Source organism: Pongo pygmaeus, chromosome 20 (genome assembly GCF_028885625.2).
Source record: "Pongo pygmaeus isolate AG05252 chromosome 20, NHGRI_mPonPyg2-v2.0_pri, whole genome shotgun sequence".
NCBI lineage: Eukaryota > Metazoa > Chordata > Mammalia > Primates > Hominidae > Pongo > Pongo pygmaeus.
In genome coordinates, this window is record NC_072393.2 from 24,277,114 (window position 1) to 24,289,454 (window position 12,341).

The 12,341-nt window shown below is 38.5% G+C and overlaps 1 protein-coding gene and 1 pseudogene across 1 annotated transcript in view; one reads left to right on the plus strand and one right to left on the minus strand.

The window, feature by feature from the left end:
* Positions 1 to 12,341, minus strand: part of ZNF91 (zinc finger protein 91) — a 37,073-nt gene that overhangs the window by 14,594 nt on the left and 10,138 nt on the right. The window contains exon 2 of the mRNA XM_054465186.2: positions 527 to 653. Within this exon, the coding sequence (XP_054321161.1) occupies positions 527 to 653 (127 nt within the window). The remainder of the gene's footprint in view (positions 1 to 526; positions 654 to 12,341) is intronic.
* On the plus strand, positions 10,337 to 11,203 carry LOC129020618 (cdc42 effector protein 3-like; annotated as a pseudogene).

Consider the following 12,341-nt stretch of genomic DNA (forward strand, 5'->3'; position numbering starts at 1 on the left):
CCACTAATCTAAAGTGAAGGACACAGATCAGCTCAGGAATGTGGAAAGTTCAGGTCAAGATGAAACATCTTGAAGAAATTCTTTTCTAAACAAACAAATCCCCAGGATTTTCTTGAAAACAGAAATCTGAAAGCATAAATTTCCAGAAAACATTCTACAAAAAAGAAATGAAGCCTGTAATCCCAGCACTCTGGGAGGCTGAGGCGGGCAGATCATGAGGTCAGGAGATCGAGACCATCCTGGCTAACACAGTGAAACCCCGTCTCTCCTAAAAATACAAAAAAAAAAATTAGCCGGGCACAGTGGTGGGTGCCTGTAGTCCCAGTCACTCGGGAGGCTGAGTCAGGAGAATGGTGTGAACCTGGGAGGCAGAGCTTGCAATGAGCTGAGATCTCGCCACTGCACTCCAGTCTGGGCAACAGAGCAAGACTCTATCTCAAAAAAAAAGAAAAAAAAGAAAAAAAAAAAAGAAAAGAAATAAAACCATTAGTTTATATTAGAAACTTAGTATTAAAGTTTTCCTTACCCAGGAAGGCCAGGTTTCTGTAGTTCTCTAACATCACATTCCTATATAAATTCTGCTGTGCAGTGTCCAGACATTGCCACTCCTCCAGAGAGAATTCTATGGCCACATCCCTAAATGTCAACAGTCCCTGGAAAACACACACAAACACACATATTTACAAAGTGGCTATGGGCAGAATTTTTCATTTGACTCAAGGTAAAATCAGAAAGTGACTAGAACTGGTTCTGACTTATAAGAGTGGCTGAAATTATCCAATAAAATAATTGTCAACACACAAACGTTTTGTAATGTATTCTCTAACTCTGAGAAAAGAGACTGGCATAATATCCACGACATCAGTGTATATATGATACTTGTCTAGATGATAAAGTGTAAAATTGAGGGCATAAACACTAACAAGTACATTTTTGAGTGCTATATTTACATAACACAGAACGAGTTGTGTATTTTTTTCAGATGAAAAAGGCATAGTTGTTTATATATTTCAGACAAAATAGACATGTTGAGTTAGAAGGTACCACTCAAATTTTTTTTTTTTTTTTTTTTTGAGACAGAGTCTCACTCTGTTGCCCAGGCTGGAGTGCAGTGGTGCAATCTTAGCTCACTGCAAGCTCCGCCTCCCGGGTTCCACGATTCTCCTGCCTCAGCCTCCCAAGTAGCTGGGACTACAGGCACCCGCCACCACCCGCCCGGCTAATTTTTTGTATTTTTAGTAGAGACAGGGTTTCACCGTGTTAGCCAGGATGGTCTCGATCTCCTGACCTCGTGATCCGCCTGCCTCGGCCTACCAAAGTGCTGGGATTACAGGTGTGAGCAACCATGCCCGGCCAGTACCACTCAAATTTTAATGTGTATGATAAACTAGACATCTTGTTAATGCAGATTATTTTTTCAGGAGATCTGACATAAAGTCTGAGTTACTGAATTTCTAAAAAGTTCACTAGTAATGCCAATGTTTTGACTCCAAAAGACTGTTCTGTTAAACATCCAGTAAGTGGAACAGCCTGTGTTTTTTTCAGTTTTTCTGGCCTGTAAACAAAGATGAGAGCTTTCACTTACCTAAAAAAGATCAATGCAAAGAAAACCTAAAAAAAAGGGCAGCTGCCAGATTAAATGTGATGTTTTATGCACATCATCTGCATAAAGATACTTACTGATGAAGAGAAAAATAACTCTGTAGTGAAAAAATCTGTAAGAGAGCTTATTAAGCAAATGAGTTATTAATATCAATCGCACTAGGACAAGTTTCTACAGTATGCTGATGCACCCAGAAGGACACAGCATCACTACTGAGATACTGCCCCCACTAAAGTAAATCACAGTCTCAATTTAACCATAAGAAAATATCAGTTGCCTGGAAAGTTCAAGATACAGGTATCTTCCGTGTTCTACAATTTTTAATAGTGATTTTAAGTACTTTCTTTAACACCCTAATAAGCAGGTATATCCTGATAATTTTTTCCAAACTTTCTGGGTAATAAATGCCATCCTGTTTAAATGAGCACTTTCTTAATCCTGTAATGCACAGAGATAATAAACAAAAAAGAACCTCAACATTATACGTTCTCCATCTTTACTAAGAATCCCAGGTTTTCTCCATAGAAATAGATTATCCACACCTTTCCATGTTCAACAGCCACAAAGAGAACATTTTTAATATTGCAGATCACAAATTCATGGTGAGAATTCTGCATGGCATATAAGAAGCCATCATGCAGAGAAGGCTCTGGTAGATAGAAAAGAAATATTTTTCAGAGATCCTTGACTATCATAAGTTTTTTTTTTTTGAGATGCAGTTTTGCTCTTGTTGTTGCCCAGGCTGGAGTGCAATGGCATGCTCTCGGCTCACCACAACCTCTGCCTCCCGGGTTCAAGCGATTCTCCTGCCTCAGCCTCCCGAGTAGCTGGGATTACAGGCATGCATCACCACGCGCAGCTAATTTTGTATTTTTCGTAGAGACAGGGTTTCTCCATGTTGGTCAGGCTGGTCTCGAACTGCCAACCGCAGGTGATCTGCCCACCTCGGCCTCCCAAAGTACTGGGATTACAGATGTGAGCCACCACGCCTGGTTTATCATAAGCATTTTAAAAAGTAGTTAAGACAAACTCATTAGGGAGAAAAAACACAGGTATAGAAGTAAAAATTTGCAAGTACTAAACACGTGGCATTCCACGAGGCAGAGTGGACACAGGTCTTAATCTGAGACATGTTTAGCTGAAAAAAAGCCATTTTTCTCTTTCTCCTCCTCCTCTCGAATTCTTTCTCAGATTAGATTTTCTGGACTAATTATATCTGCATTTTGAGAATTTGCCTTTAATAATTTGAGCACCATGTGTTTACCTGTTACCACCACACCCAAAGGCAGAAGGCCCAAGACACAAAAACTCTACCCATTTCTATCCTGAATAACAGAAAAGATTCAGGAAAAATAAGCTGCTCCACAGAGATAAAAATGTAAGTTTCTCTTTTTTTTTTTTTGTCTTCAGGTGCCATCCCCTGCTACAGACATCAGCAATTTCTGCTACAGTAATACAAATATTGGCCACACTGTCCTGTCCTTACCAAATCCAAATAGAACAGGTTCCTGGACCACCTTTTAGTGCAAAGGTGGAACTTAACTCTCATGAATGTATCTTAAACTTCTCATTTTGATTCTGGCACCTTAGAGTCACAGGAGGCACTTAATTAAAACAAATAGATGCTTTCTTCAGAACATTAAACAGAAACTGTGAAAAGGGCACAAGAGAGTTCTGTGAATTGGCCGTGTGATTCTAATTAGAAGCCTGAGCTTATAACCACTTACCAAAGCATTGCCACTCAAGCTTTAATTAGCTTATAAATCACTTGGTAAACTTGGCCCCACTCTATGTAATGTGATTCTGCAGGTTTGGAAATGGTCCATAAATAGGTGTTCTAAACAAGTCCCCTGTCAGTGCTGATGTCACTCTCTCTGGGCTATTAGCATTTGTTAGAAAAATGAGGCACAGCACAGAGTCCCTTACACTCAGCACTCTTGTCACAACACAAATACTTCTGATAAAAATGAAGACAACCATTCTCTATCTTCAAGTATATTACTTGCTGGCTCTTTAAAGTTCACAAAGAAAACAGAAAACAGCAATTTCTGAGTAAGTCTGCATTTGGAAAACAACATGTGCACATGTACTAATGCAATGTTTATTAAGCAGGTACTATGTAATCAATAGGATGTTACAGAGCACTGTGATAACTCATTATTTGATTTAATTCCAATAACACCCTGTGAGTTGATACTAAGTGTTGAATAATTCCAAGGATTTAGAATAAGGATCCAGCATTATTTCTTCTTCTGTATTTCTGTCACTAATTTTTTTTTTAAAATGCATAGAATAAAATCTAAATATAGACAGATGAGGGGATATAGAGTGTAATGTAATTTAGATGAATTATTATGTTTATATTTACTATTTTGTGACTTGTGAATCAACTACTGTATCTGCAGGAACAGAAAACAGCTTGCTAGACGGAATGTCTCTGCAAACACTGGTTTTAACAAAAAATTAAAAAATTAAGACCCTATAATACATATTTTATATTTTCCATTTATCTGCTTTTGGGTTTCAGAAAATTGTGAGAACCGACCCTAAAAAGGCAAAAGGATTCATCACCCAAAACTCTGATCTCTTCTAATTAGTTCTGTGAGGCAAGACTCCAGGGTAGGGCCAGACCTAAATAAGGCCTTCAAAAAGGGTGAATCTAAACAGGGCTGAAGCAGGGTGTAGAGCTGATGTAAAATTCTGTTCTTTATGCCATTGGGGAGTATTTTTAGTTCCATTTCTTTTTTTAAACTTAGCTAAAAAACAAAAACAAAAACAGAAACTTAAATCTCAGAGTTTGTGTAATTTTAATCTTTTTTAGCCCCACTGCCCTTTCAATTTTATATCACATACTAATAAGCAATTTAAACAAATCCCTTAAGGTTTTCTAGAATAATTTTTTAGATGATAAATAAGTATTCTTAGCAGGGCATAAAAAATACAAATAATAACTTTTGTTTATTAATATATGTTCAGGTGTAGATATCACAAGTCACAAAAATATAAAGAAAACGGCCCAAATAAAGCCCATATTTTTGCACACATCTATTTATTGTACCCAACCTTTTGATGCATAATTAAACCACTTATCCAGTTGCTAGTCTAGACTAAAAGTTCTTGCATGGTAGGGACCATGACTGCTTCATCTATTTTTCTAATGACTATATGAATTGGAAGCAATTAGTTTATTTGTTTGAGTCTCCAGACCTCCTCATCATTTTTCACTCAAGTACCAGGGAACTAGAGAAACTCTCATCTGGGTACCAACCAAAGACATCTCTTGTATGAGGGGAGGAGCAAACACATGATGACTCATTTCTTTTACACTAAGATAGAAGCAAAATTAACCACTCTAGTCAGCCTGACACAATTCTGTTCTGGAGATTCTCAAATGTCTCAAAGACACCTAGGTGACTGTGAGAGCATTTCCAGTGACCCTGGGCTGATGGTCCAATAATAAGCCAGCAAGAGAGACTCAGGCTGGTTCTAAATAGAAAATGAAACTACCAAATAGGCAGAGACACAATTCTGCCTGCATGTTTAGGTGACAGCACACATTTTACAGCATAACTGTGAGTTGACTGGAAGCCTGAGAGGGAAAGTCCCCTCTAGAGTAAAGCTTGGTTGGCACCTTATGTGTTTATATTATGTCTGGTAATTCTAGACAGTGTTTGGGAAATATAATTTTTATTAATTCTCTTCAGCACCAGAGAAACCACAGTAATAGAACAGAAAGAAAACTGTTTCATTACACAATTAAATCTGAATGTCACATGTATTACAATCCATCTGCTTAAGAGATTGAAAAGAAAGACGGTTACCATAATTAGTTCACAAGTAGAAGAATTTACAGCGCCATGTCATAGGTAGTTCATCCTAAATTCACCTGGTCACTGGGGAGGTCATCCATGTATGCTAATTGGTTATATTCAATGACAAAATAAGCTTTTCACATCTTCATGGCAGAAGGTAGTTTTGCAACTTGAAGCCAGGTGCCTGCTTAAGGTAGACTTTCATTCTTCTACAAAAGTGGTTGAATAGGGTGCTGTCTCTTTGGCTACTTGCGTTTTAAAGCACTGGCTCTCTACTCCCTGAGGACTGGACTAGCGCACTCCTGCTTCCCCTCTTCTGGTGGCCAGTGTCCTCTCTTGTTTCCTACCATCTGCCACTGTGGTACAGCCCACAGCACAGGGCTCACAGCTGGCAGCTCACATCTTAGATGAATGACAATTGCCACAGCAGCACTTTAGTGTCACGTCAAAGAGTGAAGTCTGGCCGGGTGCGGTGGCTCATGCCTGTAATCCCAGAACTTTGGGAGGCCGAGGTGGGCAGATCATGAGGTCAGGAGTTCAAGGGCAGCCTGGTCAACATGGTGAAACCCCGTCTCCACTAAAAATAAAAATAAAAAATTTGCTGGGCATGGTGGTGGGCACCTGTAATCCAAGCACTCAGGAGGCTGAGGCAGGAGAATCCCTTGAGCCCAGAAGGGGGAAGCTGCAGTGAGCTGAGATTGCGAGACTGCACCATCGCACTCTGGCCTGGGCAACAGGGGGAGAATCCATCTCAAAAAAACAGAAGAGTGAAGCCTGAGCTGCAGAAGGAGAGCCTGCAGGCCTCCCGGGTAGAATTGCACCTTCAAATAATGGGAATGCGAGCATTATCTAAGCCACAGTTTCTATTTATAATGGTGACATGGAAAATATACTGCTGGATTTCCAGCATGCATCCAGATAGAGATAGCTCCAAGAGTTCTCACTGTGACAGCCCACGTCTTTCACAGACATTATGGGATACTAATAGGGCTTCTAAAACAGATACACAAAGCTTTCGAGAGAAAAACAGCTCTCATTCCGAGAAAGAGTATATTGAGGAAAAAAAAGAAGTTAAAAGCATCTTAAGAAAAAACTGAGATTACATATAAGATTGATCAAGTCAGCCAGAAAATATTCCTCTAAAAATAATTTCTCTCTAAATATCAAAAGTGCATAGCTACTCACAGCATGAGAAACATGAGGGTTGTGAAGAAAGGGGGTACATTATCAGCAGAATTTTAGAAGATTTTTTTCTATCTCTGCTGCTCTCTAATCCGCTGCCCATTAAATGCGGAATCTATATAGAAATATATCTGACAACTACCACCAGCACTTTTTGATAAAAAAAATTAAAACCTGACTGTGTTAATATAACGGAATATACGTGAGCCTGCAACGTAACTAACTAAACAGCTATACAGTTTTGGGGTGGCCAAATCACCTGCCTTTATTTGTCCTGTAATAGCAGCATTCCAATTTCTGTAATGAAAACCACTAAAATTATACTTACCTATAACTATCCCTATTGGTTAAATTAATAAGCATATCAGACTAATATCTACTGTAACGATTAGGTAATAAATTTTCTTTGGATATTAGATATAAATATGTAATTATGAATAATTTAAATATACTACTCATAATGTATGTAGGATTTTTAAAAATTTTCTGCAACTATAATTCAGTTGAAAAACTACATTTCAAAAGTATGAATCACAATATTAAAACAACTATTTAAGGAATTCATTCAAAGTAAATATTGTGGCTTATATTCATACTCTTGTAGAAAATACTATTGAATGTATATGAATGCAGGTTGTCTACAAACATTACACATAACTATGCTAATTGTACTGAAGTAATAAATAGAAACAAAGATATGACAGCACACTCCACTTTTCAGTTTATAAACTGGACTCTTTTTTTCTTTCTCTTTTTTTTTTTTTTTTTTTTTTTTTGTTGAGACTGAGTTTTGCTCTCATTGCCCAGGCTGGAGGGCAAAGGCATGATTTCGGCTCACCTCAACCTCCACCTCCTGGGTTCAAGTGATTCTCCTGCCTCAATCTACCGAGTAGCTGGATTACAGGCATGTGCCACCATGCTCAGCTAATTTTGTATTTTTCTTAGAGACAAGATTACTCCATGTTGGTCAGGCTGGTCTGTAACTCCCAACCTCAGGTGATCCACCCACCTTGGCCTCCCAAAGTGCTGGGATTACCAGCGTGAGCCACCGCGCCCAGCCATAAACCGAACTCTTTTTGCTTTTGTAGTATAAATACTTTAGCCTGCAAATAATCATCATGGATAATCAGGTTTCTGTCAAACAACTTACTCAGTATCTTTTAGTCTTGATAATTCTTTATTGCTAAATTTAATACTATTTTTATGCTCAACTTTTGTGTGCTGTTGGAATGAGCGTGACTCTGAACAAATCTGTGTCAACTTTAAAAGACTAAAAATCATAAGAACAACCTTTTGCCAAAGCAAAAACGAAACAATTAATCTCAGGTCTCAGATGAAGACAATCCTGAGACCAAAAAAAAAAAAAAACGACAAAAGGTTTATTTAGCTGTTATTTGATTTACATATATTTCGAAAAAAGGGAGATAAAAATATATACATAATCTAAATGTTATAAGAAAAGAGATTTTAGTAAGATATTTTCTTACTTTTATGTAGACTAATTAAGCCTCTTATTTCTAATTTATATTTTCTTTTACAACAGCCAGGTCTCTAAACATGTTCTTGAACTCCTGGACATCTAAATTTTGCACACTGTGTGCACACGAAAGAATGTTTATGGAAGAAAAAACAGAAGAGAGAAAGATGTTATATAAAATTCATAGGTTCAGATGAATAAAGCATGTTCTCAGAGACCTATGAAGAGATTTAGATTCAGACACAATAATAGTGGGAGATTACAACATCCCACAGGCACTAATAGACAGATAATTGAAGAAGAAAATTAACAAAATATGAGAACCTAAACTCAACACTTGACCAAATATTCCTAATAGGTATCTACAGAACTCTTCATCTAAAAATAACATAACATACATTCTTCTCATCACCACATGGCACACACTCTAAAACTGACCACACAATCAGAAATAAAAAAATCCTCAGGAAATTTAAAAAATCTCAAAATTATACAAGCCAAACACAGAGATATTACCACTGAACCCACAAAAATATCTTGAAGTCTATTATGAACACCTCTGTGCACACAAACAAGAAAATCTAGAAAAAATGAAAAAATTATTAAGGAATACATCCTTCCAAGAATGAACAAAAAAGAAATTAAAGCCCTAAATAGATGAACAAGAAGCTCAAAAACTGAATTGTAATAAATAGCCTACCAACCAAACAAAGCCAAGGACCAGACATTCACAGCTGGACCAGACGTACAAAAAAGTGCTGGTATTATTTCTACTAAAACTATTTTAAGAACTTAAGAAAAAGTAACTTCTCTCCAACTCATTATATAAGAACAGCATTATTCTGATACCAAAACCTGGCAGAGATAAACCAATAAAATTCAGGCCAGTATCTTTGAACACTGATACAAAAATCTTCAACAAAATCCTGACAAAATCCTGACAAAATCCAGCAGCATATCCAAAAGCTAACCCACTATAAGCAAGTAGAATTTATTTTGGGAATGCAAGGTTGGTTCAACATACACAAATTAATAAATGTGATTCATCACATAAACAGAACTACTAAAGACAGAAATCACAAGATTACCTCAATAGATGCAGAAAAAGCTTTTGGTAAATTTTAACATCTTTCATGTTAAAAATCCTCAACAACCTAGGCATTGAAGGTACATGCTTTAAAATAAGTTATCTATGACAAACACTCAGCCCCAACATACTGAATAAACAAAACCTGGAAGCAGATGGGTACAGTGGTTCACTCCTGTAATTTCAGCAATTTGGGAGGCCAAGGCAGGTCTTGAGTTTGAGGTCAGGAGTTTGAGATCAACCTGGCTGACATAGCAAAACCCATCTCTACTAAAAACGCAAAAATTAGCCAGGTGTGGTGGCGGGTGCCTGTAATCCCAGCTACTCAAGAGGCCAAGGAAGGAGAATCGCTTGAACCCAGAAGGCAGAGGCTGCAGTTGGCCGAGATTGTGCCACTGCACTCCAGCATGAGAGACAAAGGGAGATTATCTCAAAAAGAAAAAAAAAAAAAAGCTTGAAATATTCCTCCTTGAAAACTGGCAAAAGGCAAAAGATGCCTTCTCTTAACACTACTATTCAACATAAAATTGGAAGTCCTGGTCAGAGCAATCAGGCAAAAGATAAAAATAAAAGGCATTTGGCTGGATGCAGTGGCTCATGCCTGTAATCCCAGCACTTTGAGAGGCCAAGGCGGGTGGATCATGAGGTCAAGAGTTCGAGACTAGCCTGACCAACATGGTGAAACCCTGTCTCTACTAAAAATACAAAAATTAGCCGAGCGTGGTGTCACGTGCCTGTAATTTCAGCTACTCACGAGGCTGAGACGGAGAATCACTTGAACCTAGGAGGCGGAGGTTGCATTTACCGAGATCGTGCCACTACCCTCCAGCCTGGGCGACAAAGCAAAACTCCATCTAAAAATAAATAAAAATAAAAATAAAAGGCATTTAAACAGGAACAGAGGAAGTCAAGCTATCCCTGTTTGCAGACAACAGGATTCTACATCAGGAAAACCGTAGAGTCTTGGCAGAATAGCTCTTTAAACTTACAAATAACTTCAGTATAATTTCAGGATACAGCCCTCCGCAACCACCCGATCCCGGGCTGCAAGGGATCTGGGAAGCTGCAGCCTGGCCACAGCAGTGCGATCAGGTGGCCTCGCTTCCCTGCGGGTCACCGCCCACCACGCCGGAATCGCGCACAGCTAGAGCCACTTCTGAAGCCACTTGAGAAAAATGATGTGACAGTTCCTAACGAAAAAGATTCTTCAGAAACATATACCATCTGTGAAAAAGTTGCCCTTTTTTCCGCTTGCAAAATAGACATTCTCAAATTCCAAAATGCCAGCCAAGGCCCCAATTTACCTGAAAGCAGCCAATAACAAGAAAGGAAAGAAATTTAAACTGAGACATTCTGTCTCCCGATATCATCAGTCCCCCTCTTGGAGACTTTTGCCATACCATCCAAATCGGCAAAGAGGGCCAAGCACGATGTCTTTGGTGATATTTCCTTTCTTCAAGGGAACAATGAGCTTTTACCTGGAAACTAGGAGAAAGCACACCTGGGTCAGTTCCCCGGGCATAATAAGTTCTTCCGGGCCAACAGCACCTCAGACTCTGTGTTCACAGAAACACCCTCCTCAGTGGTCAAAAATACCATCTCCTTCACGATCACTGGAGGGTCCCAAGCTCTCATGTTGCTCTTATTGTCACCGGTGAACTTTAATTCCAAACAGGAGTCCTTTGGGCCAGCAAAGTTGCCAAGGCTTAGCTGCAAGCCCATCATGGAGGAAAAAGGTCAGGAGAAAAGCAGTCTGTTGGAGAATGGGACAGTCCGCCAGGGAGACAGCTCATGGGGCTCCAGCGGCTCTGCATCTCAGTCCAGACAGGGCAGGGACAGCCACTCCTCCAGCCTGTCCGAACAGTACCCCAACTGGCCAGCCGAACACGTTTCACCATCCCGCGTCATGCGAGCTCATCAAGGGAAAGACTGTCAGAGGAGTCCCTCTCTGACCTTACAGGTTCCCTCCTCTCCCTGCAGCTTGATATATTGGGCCCTCACTTTTGGATGAGGGGCTGAATGTCATGGAAAAAAATAAGTAACAGGATGACAACTTATTTCCTTTGGGGTAGAAGGTACAAAAACAAACTAAACTAACCACAGTTGAACAGAAGGGCTTCCGAAGCTGTATTTGCAGTTTTGTGATGGGTTTTCTAAAATAATATTCTTACAAAGTATTTTTATTTTTTACCTGTTATGCCTTGTTTGCAAAAACAATTTAGAAAAAAAAAAAAAAATCCTGTCTTGGCAAAACGAGGAAATCCGTCAGTCAGAACCCATTTTCAGCAGGCACTGGTGATGTTTGGCTTACATATTGTTTGCAGACACACAAGAAATCTGGTTTGGCCAGGATTGGCACTAGCTACGAAGAGCTGGGCGAGTCACATTAGAAATTTACAGAACTTTACAGCACTCCAACATTTTCTGAGCAAGAGGAAGTAAAAACGTATTTAACACCTCAGCCTTTTTTCTAGACTCTTTTCTATATATTGCTTGGGCTCACCGTAGAGAATTCTCCAGTGTTAAAACTTTTCTGTTTTCACATTTGAACTTTATGGGTTTGGAGATTTTCTTGTAGTTCTTATATATCCCCATATATTATATCTATATTGCAAAATTTTAACTGTCAGCTACATGTTGGTAAGATACACACGAAGTATTAGTGTAACTAAGTTATTTTTAAAGTAAAAATATATTTTTACACGGCTTCGGAAAAAAATAATTTTAGGACACAAAATAAATGGACAAAAATTAGTAGCATCCCTGTGAATCAACAACATCCAAGCCAAATATGAATCATAAACATAATCCCATTCACAATTGCTGCAAAAAGAATAAAAGATCTAAGAATACAGCTAACCAGGAAAGTGAAAGATCTCTATAAGAATTACAAAACAATGCTTAAAGAAGTCAGAAATGGCACAAATGGAAAACAACTTTATGCTCATAGAAAAAATCAATATCCTAAAAGTGATCATACTGTCCTTCAAAATTTACAGATTTAATGCTATTCAATATCAAATGACCAAAATATTTTTAACAGAATGAAAAAAAAACTGTTGTAAAATTCATATAAAACCAAAAAAGAGTCTGAATAGCCACAGTAAACATAAGCAAAACAACAAAGCTGAAGGCATTACATTACCTGTTTTCAAATTATACTACAAAGCTACAGTAAAC